At 47.1% G+C, this 18,125-nt stretch overlaps 4 protein-coding genes across 6 annotated transcripts in view; 2 read left to right on the top strand and 2 right to left on the bottom strand.

The window, feature by feature from the left end:
• Nucleotides 1–18,125, bottom strand: part of LOC147650263 (uncharacterized) — a 241,358-nt gene that overhangs the window by 143,521 nt on the left and 79,712 nt on the right. The window lies entirely within an intron of this gene.
• The window catches only part of LOC147650267 (maestro heat-like repeat-containing protein family member 7), a 285,583-nt gene that overhangs the window by 219,660 nt on the left and 47,798 nt on the right, over nucleotides 1–18,125 (bottom strand). The window lies entirely within an intron of this gene.
• Nucleotides 1–18,125, top strand: part of LOC147650270 (maestro heat-like repeat-containing protein family member 7) — a 226,296-nt gene that overhangs the window by 203,633 nt on the left and 4,538 nt on the right. The gene's annotated exons all lie outside the window — the stretch shown is intronic.
• LOC147650271 (uncharacterized) lies at nucleotides 230–15,038 on the top strand. 3 transcript variants are annotated; one of them, XM_086853496.1, is made up of 6 exons: nucleotides 269–686; nucleotides 1,260–1,563; nucleotides 11,168–11,301; nucleotides 12,241–12,552; nucleotides 13,578–13,752; nucleotides 14,065–15,038. In XM_086853496.1, the coding sequence occupies exons 2-5, from the start codon at nucleotides 1,398–1,400 to the stop codon at nucleotides 13,716–13,718; spliced, it is 753 nt and encodes a 250-aa protein (XP_086709622.1). In that variant the 5' UTR covers nucleotides 269–686; nucleotides 1,260–1,397; the 3' UTR covers nucleotides 13,719–13,752; nucleotides 14,065–15,038. The 3 variants fall into 3 exon arrangements, 2 of the variants coding, with proteins under 2 accessions (XP_086709623.1, XP_086709622.1); XR_015277144.1 differs by having other exon boundaries at nucleotides 230–686; nucleotides 12,241–13,752; nucleotides 14,065–14,602; XM_086853497.1 differs by lacking the exon at nucleotides 14,065–15,038 and having other exon boundaries at nucleotides 263–686; nucleotides 13,065–13,752.

The following is an 18,125-nucleotide window of genomic DNA, read 5'->3' as shown; positions in this document are numbered from 1 at the left end:
CCCCAGTATCTAAAGGCCCTTGGCCTTTGCAGGGTCCAAACCCCAATCTCCAAAGGTTCTTGGCCTTTGCAGGGTCAATAGCAATCAAACACGATCAAAGTGCTGTTGGCCGTTGCAAGGTCCAAGCCCCAATGGTCACAAGCTGTTGACAGCTCCATGGTCCAAACCCAAATAGCCAAGAGCTGTTGATTGTTTCCAGGGTGCAATCCCCAACATTTCATGGACTGTTGACGGTTGCCACGGTCTGAGTCCCAACATTGCAGGGACTGTTGGAGAGGCCCTCCCCGGCTCTCGCCTCATCCCTGCTCCCTGCTGGCCCAGGCACCAGCCCTGCCTCCCCCATGTCCACACAACCCTGCTGGGCAGCTGGGCAGGGACCCAGCTCATGAGTTCCAAGTTCCTGCACCAGGCAGCATCAGTTTGCAGAGCCTCATGGGACAGAGCAGTTTTCTCCGAGGTGGAGCAAATCTTAAGAATTTATAAAATGTGATCGCATATAGTAATGAGTTGCATGCTTCCTATCTAGGCTGATTCTGTCTCTGGAGGAAAAGACCCTGTGCCTCAGATCACTGGAAGAAAGGAACCAGGTGCTGAACAATGAGCTGTCTCAGTTTCATTCTGCTCTTCAGCAGGCCGAACTGGTCTCTTCAATTTGTGCAGGACAACTGAAGCAGCTCAACACCCAGGTAAGCTGTGCACTCCATCCTCTTCTCCAGGGACACACAACACCACCTTTGGCATGCTAGTCCCAACCTCTTTCCCCTCCCAGCAGCATCCACATGTTCTTCCCAGGCCTGCTGCTGCTGCTGCACCCTCAGGCCAAGGCTGGATCTGGTGTCTGCTGCCAAAGTTTTCCCCCATTCTTTCCTGGGTCCCAGCAGGAAATCTGGGAGCAGAAGCAGCAGCACACTCCTCTGGAGCTTCTCTGTCCCTCTGTTAGCAGTGCTGTCCCTGACAGGATTGGTGCCTGTGCCAGGCACTGAGCAATGTGGGGACACAGACGTGGCTATGGCAGGCTGGGCAGGGCACTTCAACCACAGCCAGTTCAGCCCGTGTTCAGAGCTGCAGCCTCAAGGGTGCCCCTTGCCTCCCTTTCCCTGTTTTCTCTACCTTTGTCTCCACTGGAATCCTGGTTCTACACCTTCTGTTTCTGGTGTATTTCTACCTGAAGTCTTTTCTCCTTCAATGCTCTCCCTACTGCCCGCTCTGCTGCCTCAGGAGCAGCCCAGTCCCTGAGGCTCTCTGCATCCATCTTCCAGATCCAGGCCCTGCAGGATGCAGTGACAGAGAAGGCAGCTCAGCAGGACACTCGAGAGAAGGAGCTGCTGCAGGAGCTGGAAAAGTCCCAAGCAGGAGAACAGAGCTTGAGGGACGCTGTGCATGTGCTGCAGGTTGAGATGTCTGAGCTGCGTCTGAGGCTCCAGAGCTCTGAGGAAAGAGCAGAGGCCATGGCCACACACTTTGAGGCCATGGAGATGGAGCTGAGGATGGCTCAGGCTGACAACAACCAAATCAAGGCCTGCAAACAGGAGCTGCAGACACTGTTGGAGGAAACTCAGCAAGGTACAACTTCTCTCCCATCCATTGCCCCATCCTGTTCCACCAGCGGGGATCTCTGATCCCATGCAGAGGTAAAGGCCTTTGCCCAGAGATGGCAGACAGGAAAAACAACCAGCACGAGACTTCTCCATCCAGGCGCCAGTCAAAGTTTATCTCAAGGATGATGCTGTGGCTGGCGGTGCCAACTGGCTCTGCTGTGGCTGATCCCATACACAGCTGGTGCCTTTCAGGTGCTGTGTCTGTGCTAAGCAGCTGAAGCTGGATGCCTCAGCTCAATTCCCCCAAATTTCAGGCCCTGTCAAAGCCTCCAGGCTATTGGCCTCTCTGGAGCAGGGCTGCACAGGCATCCCAGCTGCTTTGTCTCTCTTGGATTGTTCACTCTGCACAAGGCCAAGAGCAAACACACTTTGCTATTCCTCTGAACCTTGCCCCTGCCATTCCTGCTTTTTTCTCTGCCTGGAAATTTCCTTCATTTCTCTCACTTCTGGAAGCTCTTGTGGGCTTAAGTCCTGGCAAACCACAGCAGACAGAGAAGACAGTGCTGTTGTCTCTGCAGGGTGCCCATCAGTTTACTTTGCTTTGCTTTCTCCCTTGTCTTTCTCCTTCCCTCCTGTGATAGATAGAAACTCTTTTGTTCGCCTAAATATATAGATATGATAGAATGCTTTGCGAAATTGTACTTTAGATATAAAGTTGAGAAAGGGGTTTGAAGGCCACTAACTCGCTGAAGTTGGCATAATTAATAACAGCCTAGCAGAAATTCCTGGAACACTAGGACAAGATAAACTTGGAGAGAGAACAGTGAGAAAAGGTGAATGGAACAGGAGTGAGGAAGACTTGAAGCCTCCCTTCTACGACCACAAGAGGGTAGAAAAGGATCATCTAATGACCAGAGACGCATGCTCAGAAACGCTGGAAGAAAGCCACATCACCAGGAGGCCGAAACGAATAAAAGGACAAACAGGGAAGCGGGAAGCGCGGCAGCTCCGTGGGGAAGAGGTTTCTCCTCCTCCTCCCTGCCGCCCGGCGCCGACTTTGCTTATTGCTGGCTTGCTATAATTAATAAAAACCTTTTCTTATATATCTTTTTCTAGTGTATTTATAACAAATTTGGTGCCCGTGACTCAGATACAATCTGCAGGACGGATTCTCGGTACCACCGGTGGGCGCCCCCGCTTTAATATTTAGCGGTCCGGAGGACCGCTTTCTGCCTCAGTTGGACCGACGAACCTAAAAGATCCAAGCAATAAGCAAAAGGGAGACCGGTCGACCCCTTAAAATCTGTGCACAGTGTCCGGTCGAAGACGCAGGACGCGTGAGTATTACGAGAGCCGTTCGGTTGGGGTCAGGGTCCCGGAGTGTGGCGAGTGGGGTGTGTGTGAGAGGGGGACTGGCAGCCAGATTCCCCAAGCGAGTTCGGACCCTCAAGTAGTGCGGTTCCCATTGGCCCGCGAGGGCCTGGGCCACAAACGAGGGGAAGCGAAAGCGGCTGTGTGATTGCAGGCACTCCGGAAGAATGGGACAGGGGAAGAGCAAGCACCCTGTATCCATTAAACTCCCACCGGTACCTAGAGATAGTCCGTCGGGTTTTATATTAGAGAATTGGGAGCATTTCCCCGGAACAGAAAATAAGGATAAGGCAAAAATGATTGATTATTGTGTAGAAGTATGGGGAGGAAAGGAAATTTCAAGGAATGTATTTTGGCCTGTATTTGGATCAACTGAAGATTGGGTTAAACAAAAGTTAAATTCATGGGTAAGAAAAAAGATTCCCTTTAACCCAGAGGAAAGTGCTTATGCAGAGATCTGGGTAGTGAATCCCAAGGCTTTTATATTTAGGTTGACAGAGAATTTGGGGGAGGGGAAGGGAAAGAAAAAGAAATCTCAAAAAGAAGATGCTTTGATAATCCCCCCACCTCCGTTTGTACCACCACCACCACCACCGCCACCACGAGCCCCTCCTCCTCCCGCTCCGAATCTCGAGGAGGAGGATTTCGACCTGCCAGAGGTGGGGCCTGTTACCAGGAACAGATTCAGAAGGAGACAGGAGAACCTATTCCCATTAAGAGAGATGCCAATGGGTGGCCCCCAAGCTGGAATAGGGTTTATATCTGTCCCCCTTAATTCGGGGGATGTCAGAGATTTTAAAAAGGAGATGGGGCATTTATTGGAAGATCCGTTGGGGGTTGCAGAAAGAGTTGATCAATTCTTAGGACCTAATATATACACTTGGGAAGAATTACAATCCATTTTGAGTATTTTATTTACGGCAGAAGATAGAAACATGATTAGAAGGGAAGGAATGCATATCTGGGATGCTCAGCATGCCCAGGGACCACTGGCCGATGTAAAGTGGCCCCTCCAAAATCCCCATTGGGATCATCAGAATCCAGCCCATAGAGTGCACATGCAGGATTTAAGAACTATTATAATCCAGGGAATTAGGGAGGCAGTCCCAAGGGGTCATAATATTAATAAAGCATTTAATGAGAGGCAGAAGAAAGATGAAACTCCTACAGAATGGTTAGAGAGACTAAGAAAAAATTTTCAATTATATTCTTGAATGAATCCAGATACTCAATTGGGACAAGCATTGCTTAAAACACAATTTGTGGCAAAAGCCTGGGAGGATATTCGGAGGAAGATAGAAAAATGGGATGGGTGGCAAGATAAAAGTTTGGATGAACTTTTGACAGAAGCACAAAAAGTGTATGTTAGAAGAGAAGAGGAGGCTCAGAAGAGGCAGATTAAAATGATGGCGGCTGCTGTAAGAGAGAGTAGGGATCAAACATGGAAAGGGAAACAACAGAGACCAATTAGAGATTCAAAAGAACAACAAAACGCTAAGACTTGTTTTTATTGTGGAAAGAAAGGGCATTTTAAAAGAGAATGTAGGGTAAGGATTAAGGATGAAAAGATGTTCAAAGAAGACTAGGGGAGTCAGGGGCTCTTCTTTTTAGGGACCCAAGACCACCAGAAAGAGCCCTTGATAAAGCTAAAACTGGGTCGCCAGCACCAAGAAATAACTTTCTTGGTGGATACTGGAGCTGAGAGATCAACCATTCAGTTTTTACCTACAGGATGTAGTATATCTAAAGAAACTGCCACGGTAGTGGGAGCAAAGGGGGAACCCTTTGAAGTGGGGGTTATTAAAGATGTGATAATAGAATCAGAGTCAAAGATTGGGGTGGGAAATTTTTTGTTAGTACCAGAAGCAGATTATAATTTGTTGGGACGAGATTTAATTATTGAATTGGGAATACATTTAGATGTAGTTGATAGGGAGTGGAAAATAAGATTATGTCCTTTAAGAGTAGAAGATGAAGATAAAATAAACCCAGAAGTGTGGTATACACCTGAGAGTGTGGGACAACTGAAGATAACCCCATTCTCGGTCACTATTAAAAACCCAGAAATTCCAGTCAGAATAAAACAATATCCCTTGTCACTTGAGGGACGAAGAGGGTTGAAACCAGAAATTGATAGATTGTTAAGCAAGGGACTATTAGAACCATGTATGTCACCTTTTAACACACCCATACTGCCAGTAAAGAAGCCAGATGGGATTTATCGTTTGGTACAAGATTTAAGAGAAATTAACAAACGTCCAGTAGCACGGTTCCCCGTAGTTGCAAATCCGTACACGTTACTAAGCAAGTTGGGGCCTGACAGTTTGTGGTACAGTGCTATAGATTTAAAAGATGCATTCTGGGCCTGCCCTCTGGATGAGGCTAGTCGAGATTATTTCGCTTTTGAATGGGAAGATCCAGATACGGGGAGGAGACAACAACTGAGATGGACGGTATTGCCCCAGGGATTCACGGAATCCCCTAATTTATTTGGGCAAGCATTTAGAACAGGTTTTACAGGATTATCAAATAGACCCGGGAGTGACCTTGATACAATATGTGGATGATTTACTTTTAGCTGGGAAAGAAGAAGAAGACGTAAGGAGAGAGAGTATTAAGTTATTAAATTTTCTGAGTTTAAAGGGATTGAAAGTATCCAAAGCAAAGCTCCAATTCGTTGAAAAAGAGGTAAAATATTTAGGTCATTATCTGAAGGAAGGAAAAAAAAAGATAGATCCTGAGAGAGTACAAGGAATTTTATCATTACCAATTCCAAAAAATAAAAGACAGGTACGTCAAATCTTGGGATTAACAGGATACTGTAGACAGTGGATTGAAAATTATAGTGGTAAAGTTAAATTTTTATATCATAAATTGACACAAGAGGGATTAATGAAATGGAGTTTAGAAGATACAGAAAAATTTCAGGAGCTAAAAGAGAGTTTAATTCATGCTCCTGTCTTGAGTCTCCCAGATTTAAGAAGACCTTTTTATTTGTTTGTAAATGTGGAGGATGGAATTGCCTTCGGAGTCCTGACTCAAGAGTGGGCAGGGAGAAAGAAGCCGATAGGGTATCTATCAAAGATTTTGGACCCCGTGAGTAAGGGCTGGCCAACTTGTCTGCAAGTAATAGCAGGATGTGCCCTGCTGGTAGAGGAAGCTAGGAAAATTACCTTTAATAGCAATTTGAAGGTAATGTCCCCCCATAATATTCGGGGTGTGTTACAACAAAAGGCGGATAAGTGGATTTCAGATGCTAGACTTTTAAAATATGAAGGAGTTTTAGTTGAGGCCCCAAACTTAATATTAGAAACCACCACTTTACAAAATCCGGCTGCATTTTTGTATGGAGAACCCGAAGGAAAATCCCTGATACATGATTGTATAACTACAATTGAGGAACAGACCAAAATTAGACCTGATTTAGAAGAAGAGGAATTAGAAAGCGGAGAAAAGTTGTTTGTGGATGAGTCCTCCAGAGTAATAAAAGGAAAGAGGAAAACAGGCTATGCCATAGTAAGAGGACCTGATTTGCAAGTCCATAGAATCAGGTCCATTAGATAAATCCTGGTCAGCCCAAGCCTGTGAATTGTATGCAGTATTAAGAGCATTGGAATTATTAGAAGGGAAGGAGGGGACAATATATGCAGATTCCAGATATAGTTATGGGGTGGTGCATACGTTCGGTAAATTGTGGGAAGAAAGAGGTTTAATAAATTCCCAAGGGAAAGATTTAGTCCATCAAAAACTCATAATTGCAGTATTAAAGGCCCTGAGAGGGCCCAAAAGGTTGGCCGTGGTTCATTTGAAAGGACATCAGAAGGGAATGGACTTGAGGAGTAGGGGAAATAATGCTGCAGATCAGGAGGCAAAACGGGCAGCATTACGGACAATGGTCCTAAAAGAAAAAGGGGGGCATGAAGAAATTATGGAACATAAAGATAGTGGTTTAAGAAGTAAATTTACTGAGGAAGAGTGATTAAAACTCCCAGAGACAGGGGCGGTAGAAAACTCAGAGGGGAGATGGTTCCTTCCAGATGGCCGGGAAGTACTACCAAAAGCCATAGCTCAGAGAATATTAGAAAAATACATCAAAGGACACGTTGGGGAGCACAAGGACTAATAGACTATTTTGCAGCAAAGTATATGAGCAAAGGTATTCGAGACTTAGCTAAGCAAATTACTAGAAGCTGCCTCCCATGTTTAAAAGCAAATAGGAAAAATCTTAGAAAATTACCTTATGGAGGGAGACCCTTGGCAAAAAGACCTTTTGCAAATATTCAAATTGACTTTACAGAACTACCAAAGGTAGGGAGACTTAAATATCTCCTGGTCCTAGTGGATCATCTCACCCATTTTGTAGAAGCTTTCCCTACATCTAGGGAAACTTCACGAACAGTTGTAAAGGTGTTATTGGAAGAAATAATTCCCAGGTATGGGGTACCAGAGACAATAGATTATGACAAAGGTCCCCATTTTACATCAAAAATAACCCAAGAGGTGTCGGAGGCATTAGGAATAAAGTGGGAACAACACACCCCTTGGCACCCTCAAAGTTCTGGGAGAGTAGAAAGAATGAATGGGGAAATAAAAAAACAACTTACTAAACTGGTGATGGAAACAAAACTATCATGGGTCAAATGTGTTCCACTAGCCCTTCTAAATATTCGAACTCAGCCAAGGGCAGATTTGGGAATTTCCCCTTTTGAGATGTTATATGGTATGCCTTATAATATAGAAGAAGTTCAAACACATCCAAATGTGAGTGACCAATATATCAGTAAGTACTTAATAAAATTAATGAAGTATAAGAAGGCATTATGGGAAAAAGGAATGCTAGCTCAAAGACCACCATTGGATTTTATATTACATCAGGTACAACCCGGAGATTGGGTGTTGATAAGAAGTTGGAAAGAGAATCCCCTAACACCAAAGTGGGAAGGACCGTATCAAGTCTTACTAACAACTGATTCTGCAATCCGAACCGCAGAGAAAGGATGGACACATGCAAGTCGAATTAAGGGACCTGTGGAGCCACCAAAAACAAACTAATAACTAGAAAGTGGTTAGCCCGGCTGGGGACCTGAGACTTCAAATATCCTGGAAAAAAAAATGATATCTGAAAATTATTAATCTGCATAGAGACTTATGAATAGTAAACTCCATAAAGGCTTTTATATAGAATATAAGATACCCCCATCTAGTAGTGAGGAAATATATAATAGAAATGTTAAAATAGGTTGTGCTGTATGCCAGAATTGTTACCCTTTTGTTTGTTTTAAATGTATAGTATGTGAAGAACATTGGTGGACCCACTGTCATAGAGGCTACCCACCGAGAGGAGTGTGTAGATTTTGCTACATTGCCCAGAGAAGACTCACTGATTGGGCCTTAAGAACCAAAACACAGGCAGGGGAATTTGAAAAAGGATCAGAAAAGTGGTGGGCCACTTACTCAAAAGGAGTCAATTCCTTGTATTATTGTTACCAGCCAAATGCATCTGCACCTTTTGTAGTAGATATAGTAGCTGGGTTGTGCAGACGGAGGCTTCAGGAATTGAGGTGTGATACCCCTTTAGTAAAACATAGAAATTGGGAAAAATATATACAAAGAAAGAATAAAAAAAGGAGTAATCTCCCTCCTGAAGAATACTCTTGCTGCCGAGAAGATGGTACACCCCGTGGCCCGAGGCAACCGGGTCGACGACGGGAGAGGCAGAGGAGTAATAAACTGTGGAGGGAAACACTCCAATATACATGGGACCAAAAGGTCATGGTCCTGGAAATGCCACAAGAATGGGAATAAGACAGCCCAGCAAAATAATTTATGGGAAGCCCAAATTAGTATTTTACAAAGGAAAAGCCTCTATTATAGCAAGGGAAACCAATGCTCATTAAAAAGGTCAGTAACATTTATAATTTTAATTAGCACATTTAACCTTTGTTCAAGTAAGACACATGAACCCTTTAACTGGTCCTTAATTCGATGGGAAGACCAGGTTATTATTCAATCACAAATTACCTCTGGAGCCCCTAGCTTTCAAGTTACACTAGACTCTCTCATTAAGTGGAAGGGTATTAATTATTTCCCACCTGGTCATAAGGTATTATACATGTGCCCAGCTTCTAACCCAGGCAGAGGATATTGTAATTATCCCGGAGAATTTTACTGTAAATATTGGGGCTGCGAAACAATTTCCATGGGATGGCAAGTACAGAACCCAGATAAGTATCTAAAGGTCGAACGGGGTCCACACGGATGTGTAAAGCCCTGGATAGGCCCCTCAGGGGAGGTAACATATATTGGAACTTGTAAATTTCACTATATACAGAATATTACAGAATCCCAAGATCCTGGGTGGTTATTGGGAAGAACCTGGGGTCTCAGAGTATGGGAACCCGGAAGGGATCGGGGGGTGCATATACTCATAAAGAAAGAGGTGGTTCCCCATGACTCGGGATCTGTTGGACCAAATCCAGTGGTGTGGGGAGTAGAAGACCCTAAAGTAAGGGATCAGAATAACCATTCAGAAAAATTAGAAAATAACACCCAAGTATTAACCACGGTAGAGACACCCCAAGAGTATGGAAATGAAGCTCTTTGGAAAATTCTGCAAGCTACCTTTAGAGTATTAAATGATACACATCCAAATTTAACTAGAGAATGTTGGTTATGTTATAACATTAACCCACCTTTTTATGAAGCCATAGGTTCCATAGCAGAACCAAAGAGAGTGAATGCTACCAATCCTGCTGCTTGCTTATGGAAATCGGGAAGGGAAAATACTCCAGGAATAACCTTATCTCGAGTCACTGGAAAAGGGAAATGTGTGGGAAATGTGCCCCTAGATAAGAACTACTTATGCCAAACAAAAATACAGATTAATGACCCTCGCAAGCCAGCTCAGTGGCTGATTCCAGCACCTAATACTAAATGGGTTTGTAACACTTTAGGAGTAACTCCATGTGTTTCTATAACAACCTTTAATGAAACCTATGAATTCTGCATACAGGTTATAATAGTTCCCAGGATTATTTATCATTCTGAAGAATATGTGTATACACAATATCAAAACCCAGAACATCATTTAGTGAAGCGAGAACCCCTCACAGCACTAACAGTAGCTGTATTGCTAGGCATAGGAGGGGCTGGATTGGGAACAGGTGTAGCATCCTTAGTAAATCAGCACCAGGGGCTCAAAGAGCTTAGAATTTTAGTAGATGAAGATTTAAGAAGGATTGATAAATCTATAAAAGATCTCACAGACTCCCTAGACTCACTGGCTGAAGTGGCCTTACAAAATAGAAGGGGATTAAATCTATTATTTTTACGACAAGGAGGCCTTTGTGCTGCCCTTAAAGAAGAATGTTGTGTATATGTAAATAAAAGTGGAATAGTAAGAGAGACCATGGCTAAATTACAGGAAGGACTGGAAAAGAGAAAAAAAGAACAAGAAATGCACCAAAACTGGTATGAATCTTGGTTTAATTATTCCCCCTGGTTAACTACTTTATTATCCACCATAATGGGGCCCTTAATTTTACTAATTTTAATACTTACTTTAGGCCCTTGCATTCTCAATAAAATTATTAATATCGTAAAAAACAGATTAGAAGCAGCACACCTTATGTTAATACATGCCAAATATGAAGCTTTAAAGGGAGAAGAAACAGAAGATTATTTAGAATTAAGTAGAAAAGAACTACAAAGATTCAGCGAACAAAAGTAAAAAAAATAGAAAAAGGGGGGTTTGTGATAGATAGAAACTCTTTTGTTCGCCTAAATATATAGATATGATAGAATGCTTTGCGAAATTGTACTTTAGATATAAAGTTGAGAAAGAGGTTTGAAGGCCACTAACTCGCTGAAGTTGGCATAATTAATAACAGCCTAGCAGAAATTCCTGGAACACTAGGACAAGATAAACTTGGAGAGAGAAACAGTGAGAAAAGGTGAATGGAACAGGAGTGAGGAAGACTTGAAACCTCCCTTCTACGACCACAAGAGGGTAGAAAAGGATCATCTAATGACCAGAGACGCATGCTCAGAAACGCCGGAAGAAAGTCACATCACCAGGAGGCCGAAACGAATAAAAGGACAAACAGGGAAGCGGGAAGCGCGGCAGCTCCGTGGGGAAGAGGTTTCACCTCCTCCTCCCTGCCGCCCGGCGCCGACTTTGCTTATTGCTGGCTTCCTATAATTAATAAAAACCTTTTCTTATATATCTTTTTCTAGTGTATTTATAACACCTCCTGCAGCAATATGGAGGGCAGAACAGCAGAAGACCTCTCTAGAAACTGCCTTGAAGGAAGAGGCTGTGACTGTTCGTCAGGAGGTGGCATCACTGCAGAGGAAACTGGAGAGCCAGGAGAAGGAAAGGAAGGATGTGCTGGTGAGAATGGCAGATGCCACAAAGGGCCATTTCCTAGCTATGTTTGCACCTTGTGTTACCAGTTCTAAGGAGCACCTTTTTCCAGTTTAACTTTCCTAATTGCATTCTTCTGAACAAGGAGGAAATGATGTTGTAGCCATGTCAAAGCCAGTTAGCACTGAGGCTGCTGATTTTCCTCCATGCTGGAGTTCTGTGCCCTGGAAGCTTTAGTTCTCCATGTCCACGCTGTCTCCATTGACATTGCATGGTTTGGGCAATTTCTGGTGTCCAAATCCATGTTCAGATTTCTAAATATCTGGAGCTGGCAGGAGGGATGAGAAGACCTAGGTTGCTGTTAATTGAAAGGTGTTTGGCCTTGGCCGTGTGAGAGCAGGCAGTGGGGAGAGAAGAGAGGAAAGCCAGGTGCTGATGCAGATCAGGACGTGTGCCTGCAAGGGGAGAACTCGTCCTGAGTGGCAGCAGGGAATGACTGATCTGGCCATTGGTGCTGCAAGAGAGGGCAGTGGGGCTCTCGGGGGTGCTGCCATGGAGTCTACACAGGAGTGTTGGAAAACCACTCCTGTTGCCCCAAGGCCTTGGAATGAAATGCTGAGGGTGTTTGCTCCTCCTTCCTGATGGAGAGCACATCCTCATGGCACTGCCTAAATCCTGCTTAGCATTGACTTGAAATCCTGGCTGCAGTTCTGGCAGCTCGTGCCCAAAGGAACACGGGAGTGGAGCTGCCAGAGGTCGGGGACGGGCAGAAAGGAAGCTGGGATGGGCTGAGCGAGCTGGGAAAGAGGCAGCGTCAAGGGGGGCCCAGCCAAGGTCTGCAGCAGCCCGAGAGGCAGAGAGAGAGGGGAGCAGCACGTGCCTGCCCCTGCAGCAGGAGTCCAGATCTGGTATGAGAAGCAAACCAAGGGAGGCAATGAGTGAGTCTTCTTCTCCCTGTTTTGGCAGCATGAACGGGAATTGTACCACCAGCAGCTGAGGGACCTGGAAAAGGACATGGGTGCACCTGACATCCAAAGAGGGAAGAAGATAACCCAGGAATTGGAAGTGGAGAGGGAAGACATGCAAGAAGAGTTGGACCATGGGACTGCTGCTGCCTTGAAGAAGAGAGGAAGAGAAGAAATCAAAGGGACAGAGAATGCTCAACTCCTGAGTGCTGCACTGAGGAAGAGCGAAATGGCCAAAGGGACTCTGAAGAAAAACTTTGTAATCCTGCAGAGAAAATCTCCTGACAACTGCATGGGCCAGTCTCATCTCCAGGTAGGCACAGGCACTGACCTTCAGTCCACTCCAATGTCCCTGAAGGATTCCAGTGATATTTCCCATAAAGAAGTGGGACTCTATATCCCTGTGAGTCCAGGCCTGCTTGGCCAAAGCAGCCCAGGCTGCGGCAGGCAGCCTTGTCTGTCTGCCTGGCCCCAGCCAGAGACCATTGACTGCCAGATTGTTTCCTGGCATGCCCAGAATGACTGCTACAGCTCTGGAGTTTGCTGTTCAGATCAGCTGCAGGCCAAATGCTGGGCATGGGGAGCTGCTTCTCCTGTGCTCACACAAGATCATGGCAACACGTGGGGATTTGGATTTGGTGTGGGAGGGAATGGAGCAGGTGAGCAGGGCGATGGACTAAACCCAGCAGAGTTTTGTACCAAGAGATCTGAGCAGCAGCAGCTGCACTGCTGGTGCCTTGAGGATGCTTGCCAAGCTGGAGATTTCTGAGGGACAGCTCTTGTGGTGTTTGAAATAAGGCAATCATCTCCCCTCTGAATCCCCAGCAGGCTGTTGGAGCACAAGAGGAGCAGCTGTTACTTGTCTCACAGAGCAGGCTGGAACCTCAGCAACCGCTTGCATCAGTAGATGACGCCTGAATGAACCACTGAGCCCAGGAGAACTTTTGAGCACGTAAAATGGGCTTTCTGTGCCTCCACGGAGCCTCAGGCTCCTCTGGAGCACAGCACGTTTGCCCAGGCAGTGCTTTGCAGTGCCCTGCTTGTTTCCTTGCCTCTCCCTGTCCCTGCTGCAGGCACAGCCTTTTGTTTGTTCTGTCTCTTGCGGCAGCCCATGACTTTCTCAAAGGTGCCTTCACTGCACTGTCTCCCTCCCTGGCCCCGTGTCCCTGGACACACCCTGGCCTCTCTTGCGCAGCCCCCAGCGAGAGCTTTTTGCCCCCAGTGTTGTCTGGTGCAATTCAGGCTCTCAGAGCAGAGATCTTGCATTGATGTCCAGAGGTTCTTTTGCTCCATGTTTGCTGACAGGTTTCTGTGACCTTTCTCCCATCCAATGTGCAGGTGGAACCTGAAGGAAGAAGAATCAGAACTTTTAGGAGAGTGTTCCCCCCAGAGTCCTTTACGTTCAGTGTCTCCAAGTCCGAGCAGCAAAATAGGTCAACTTCTGAAAGAAGCTCCAGCTTCTCAGGGGAGCAGCAGTAGCCCTCCTGCTGATGCACAGCCTGTGGAGCAAGGGGTCAGTGGCCCAAATGTGTCCTTTGGAAATGAGAGTTGGGTTCCTCACTGCTGTTGGAACTCGCTCTGCTAGACCTGTGGGGGCTGAGGGATGTACGTGGGAAGGGTTTGGCAGCCTTGGACTGGACTTGTTGATCATCTGAGCTCTGTTCAGGGCCAGTCTGGGAGCCTGTTCCTTTCCCCTTCCCCGAGGGCAGAGTGTTGGTGAGGGCTGCAGTTGGAGGCTGTGTCTGCCCTGACAGCCGGTACCGTGGGGCTGTGGATGCTGCTGCCAGCGTGGGCTTGTCTGAGCCGGGCCTTGTGCCTCTTTCAGGTGTCCCTGCTGCAGTCACAGCTGGCCCGAGACCGACAGCACCACCAGCAGAACTACATTGAGAGCTGTTCAAGGACCAGCCAGGAGCTGTCAGACCTTCACCAGGAGCTGTCCTGCTCCTTTGCAGCTGTGCTCAAGGAGCCCAAAGCTGCTCTTGTGGAAGCAGAGACTTGAAGCTGCATCAGTCTCTGAATCTTAACTTGGCAGGGACATCCTTGGGCCATCAGTCTCTGGAGAGACAGGCCCTGGAGAAGGCAGGTGCAGCTCTTGTGCACAGAGGATTTGTGCCCTGCTCAGAAGGCAGTTCCTGTCAACTGGGGCACAGAAATCCTCCCTAGGACACAGACAAACACTATCAAAGATGAGGGCAAAAAACACCTGCCAAAGCTCTTCCAAGCAGACCCATTTGGTTCTTGAAGGTCTGTTCCTAGTGAGGAATCTTTGATGTAAGCAGCAGGATTTTTCTTCTGCCTAGAAGACCTAGTGATATATTCGCAAACAGAGAGCAGAGCAGGAAAAACATGCACTTGTGACTGTCTCAGGATTCTTAATCCATTTTATGAGCTGACGCTGCTCTTGGCCGCCCCGGAGCTCTGGGCTGGCTCCACAGTGCCCAGGGTCCAATGGGAGCTCACGGAGGGAGGGGTAAGGGGAGGAGGTTACAATACCAGGGACCAATGGGGATACAAAGAAGGCGGGAATACAACATAACAACCAATAGTGTTTTGAGGAAGGGATGACATACATGGAAGGAGCTGGAAGGAGAGGTGGGGTTTACAGGGATGGATGGGGAGCTGGGGCAGGGTAAAGGTGATTGACGGGGAACATTCAGAAAAACTGGGAGGGGTTTACATAACAGACAAATGGAACCAACCAAAGCAGTAAATGGGAGACAACCAGGAACATATCAAACAGACGAAATACTAACAATTTTAACAGAACTGAATAAACATACTACAACAATGAGCCTTAAACACTGCAGCTCTAGGCATTTCTGTGTAGGAATTTGAAAAGTCCCTGAAACACCATTTTTCCTCCTCAGGTGGCTGTCCTAAAGGCAAAGCTTTACTTTCCATGAATATTTATAAACACCAAGAACCTTTTTAGGATTTTTCTTACATCTCCCCTTGGTCAGTGTCCTGGGGTGACTTTATGATACTGGTATCCCAAATCGTCTGGTTTATGTTATATATTAAGTTGTGCACCTTTAAGACTGGCTTTGAGAGCAAGAGAGGGGGAAGAAGAAGCACGCAGTGTGTTAAGGAAAAACATCACTCCCACACATTCCGCTTCTGGACTGTGGTGTCGGCAGCACAGACAGACAGCGGGACAGAGCTTCTCTCTGGCTTTTAGTTAGTTTTAGCTAGCTGAGGCAGAGGAGTTCCCTGGACCTTTGTTTTTTTTCCAATTTTCTTGGATCTGTGCAAGCCTGCTCTGGACTGAACACCCAGCCAAACCCCGGGAGCTCACGCCTGTGGCCCACCGGGGCCTGGGCCTCGGCACTTTCCAGCGCCGGAGGGACTGATAAGAACCTGAGCGAGCCGAGCTACACCACATGAAAAAGACTTTTTCTTCCTAGATTTGCCATCCCATCGAACGGCAAGAGGTTTTATTATTTAATATTATTCAATTTCTGTTAAACAAACAGCTTTTTCCACTTCTCTCCAAGGAATTTTTTTTTTTTTCTTTTTTTCCTTTTCCTGAACCAGTAGGTAGGGAGGGGCATTTCCCTGTGGAAATCCCCATTTAGAGTTTTCCTTCCTAATTTGCCCTAAACTAGGACAGTCAGGGAAGACAGGAGAATTCCTGTGACTCAGGAACTAAGCGCATCCCAGAAGAGCATGTGGGTCTTGAGAACGCTGAGCCTTAAAACTGGTGCTGCCTGGAGCAGCAACTTGGAACTCATGTTATGAGCCAGGTCCCTGCCCAGCTGCCCAGCTTGGGCTTGGACCTTGCGACGGCCAACAGCACTTTGATCATGTGCTCGTGACCCTGCAAAGGCCAAGAACGTTTGAATATTTGGGTTAGGACCCGGCAAAGGCCAAGGGCCTTTGGACACTGGGGTTAAACCCTGCGAAGGCCAAGGGCCTTTGGACACTGCACTTTGGACACTGTTTGTGCCAAGGAGCGGATGGACACGCGACGGGTGCGTGAGAAAGCCACTGCTCTCCTTGTGCCAAGCCCTGCAGGGGCCTGGGTGGGCCTGGGCTGTGCCTCAGGGAAGGCTTCCCTCTGGGAATAGCAAGGGTTTAACAGTTGCTGTTCCAGAGCTCCAGCAGCTTTGGTGCTTGCTGTGGGGACAGGCCTGGGAGGGAATGGGGGGCACCTGGCCATCCCAGAGCACAGCCACATCTCCTCCTCCATCCTTGTCCAACGGGAGGGGCCATGGGCACAAACAAGGGTCATCGCCTTCCCCTCAGTCTAATTTACAGTGCAGCCTCAGCACATCCCAGAGGCAAACCGGGGTTTCTCTCAGACATTTCTGAGATGATCCCCAGTGGCCTAGGGGAGGCCATGGGGATAACAGGAAGATGCTCCAAGGGCTGGAGCACCTGTGCCAAGGGCAAAGGAGGCAAGAGTTGGGGTTGTCCAGGTGGGAGAAGGTTCCAGGGTGATCTTAGAGCCCCTATCAATGCATGAAGGAAGGGCCTGCAAGAGAGCTGGACAGCGACTTAAGGCAGGGGACTGCAAGGACAGGACGAGGGAAAATGGCTTCCCACTGAGACAGGGCAGGGATGGATGGGCTATTTGCAGGGAATTCTGCCCTGTCAGGGTGCTGGGGCCCTGGCATAGGATGCCCAGGGAAGTCTGAGTGTGCTCTTCCCTGTGCTCTTCCAGGGAGCTCGAGGTCCTTCTCACCAGGGACAATCCTCCCAAGCCCCTGAGGTGAGTAAACTGTGCTGAGCTGGCTGGGATTTTGAAACTGAATGGACACTGGTTCTTGTGGGATCAGAAGAGGCATCTCAGTGGTCCTTTGGAATAGGAAGAGAATGCCTGACTAACAGCTGGATGTGGGCTTTCAGGCACTGACAGACGACAGTGACAGCATGGCCCATTCCATTATCTGCACTGACAATCCTGGCAGCATCCTCTCAACTCTGACATCCACGGATAAACAGGATCCCTTTGCATTGCTTTGGGAAGTCTCAGGGAATTGTGGGCGCTTGCAGGAACGTATTGGTCAAATGGACGAGGAAACCCAAACGGTCACAAGCCGCTATCAGAAGATGGAGGATCTGATAGAAGAAATCAGAGGGTGAACATTTCCTCCTCCTCCTCCTCTTGCATTCCAGATGCAATCTGCTTCCAGGTCTGGGAGTTCAGAGGTTCCTGGGTGAAGAAATCACCTGCCCTACCATGTGTGGCTCTTGAGCATCGTCCTGTCAGGGTTTTTCATGCTCTACTGTGACTCCTAAGGCTGTGTGGGAGATGCACAGCCATGTTGGAATAGAAGACTCCTTCTTCTCACCATACCGCTTCCCTGAATTCTGTTCTTTGCGTGCCTCTGCCCAGCCACTGCTTCTCACTGAAGGAAGGCAAAATCCTGCCTTCCTTTCCCTTTGCCTCTGGAGGATTTCCTTGGGAGGGAAAGAGCAAGGTCTTCCTTAGCCCACTGCCCCCTGCTCCAGCCTGGAGTGCTGGAAATGGGATCGGTGACTCTTGAGGCCTCTTTGTTCTTCTGACTGAGCCTTGTCTCTGCAGTTGCTGTGAAAACGTTGAGAAGTCCAGGGAAAAGCTGCAGCAATGCATGGGAATCCCAGAGCCAGGAGCCTTGTGGCTGTGTCAAAGGAACACCGAGCAGCAGAAGGAAACGTCACCCCAGGTGGAAAAGGCCCAGCAGCAGGACAGGATGGAGGTTGGTTTGGGAAATGAGACTGGCTTTCCCTTGAATACTTGTCTTGGCCCTTCTTGTACAGTGGAGGCTGCACTGGAGGGAGAAGACCCCTCATTACAGAGCAAGCTGTAAGTCAAGAGGCAGACACTGGAGGAATTGCAGCTTCAGAGGGATCTGCTGGAGCAAAGGAGGGATGATGTCACCATGGCTCTGGACACCTCATTGC

Source organism: Cyanistes caeruleus, chromosome 16 (genome assembly GCF_971803275.1).
Source record: "Cyanistes caeruleus chromosome 16, bCyaCae1.hap1.1, whole genome shotgun sequence".
In the NCBI taxonomy this organism is placed as follows: domain Eukaryota; kingdom Metazoa; phylum Chordata; class Aves; order Passeriformes; family Paridae; genus Cyanistes; species Cyanistes caeruleus.
The sequence above is the reverse complement of the archived record's forward strand: the minus strand, read 5'-3'. Positions and strand labels throughout refer to the sequence as shown.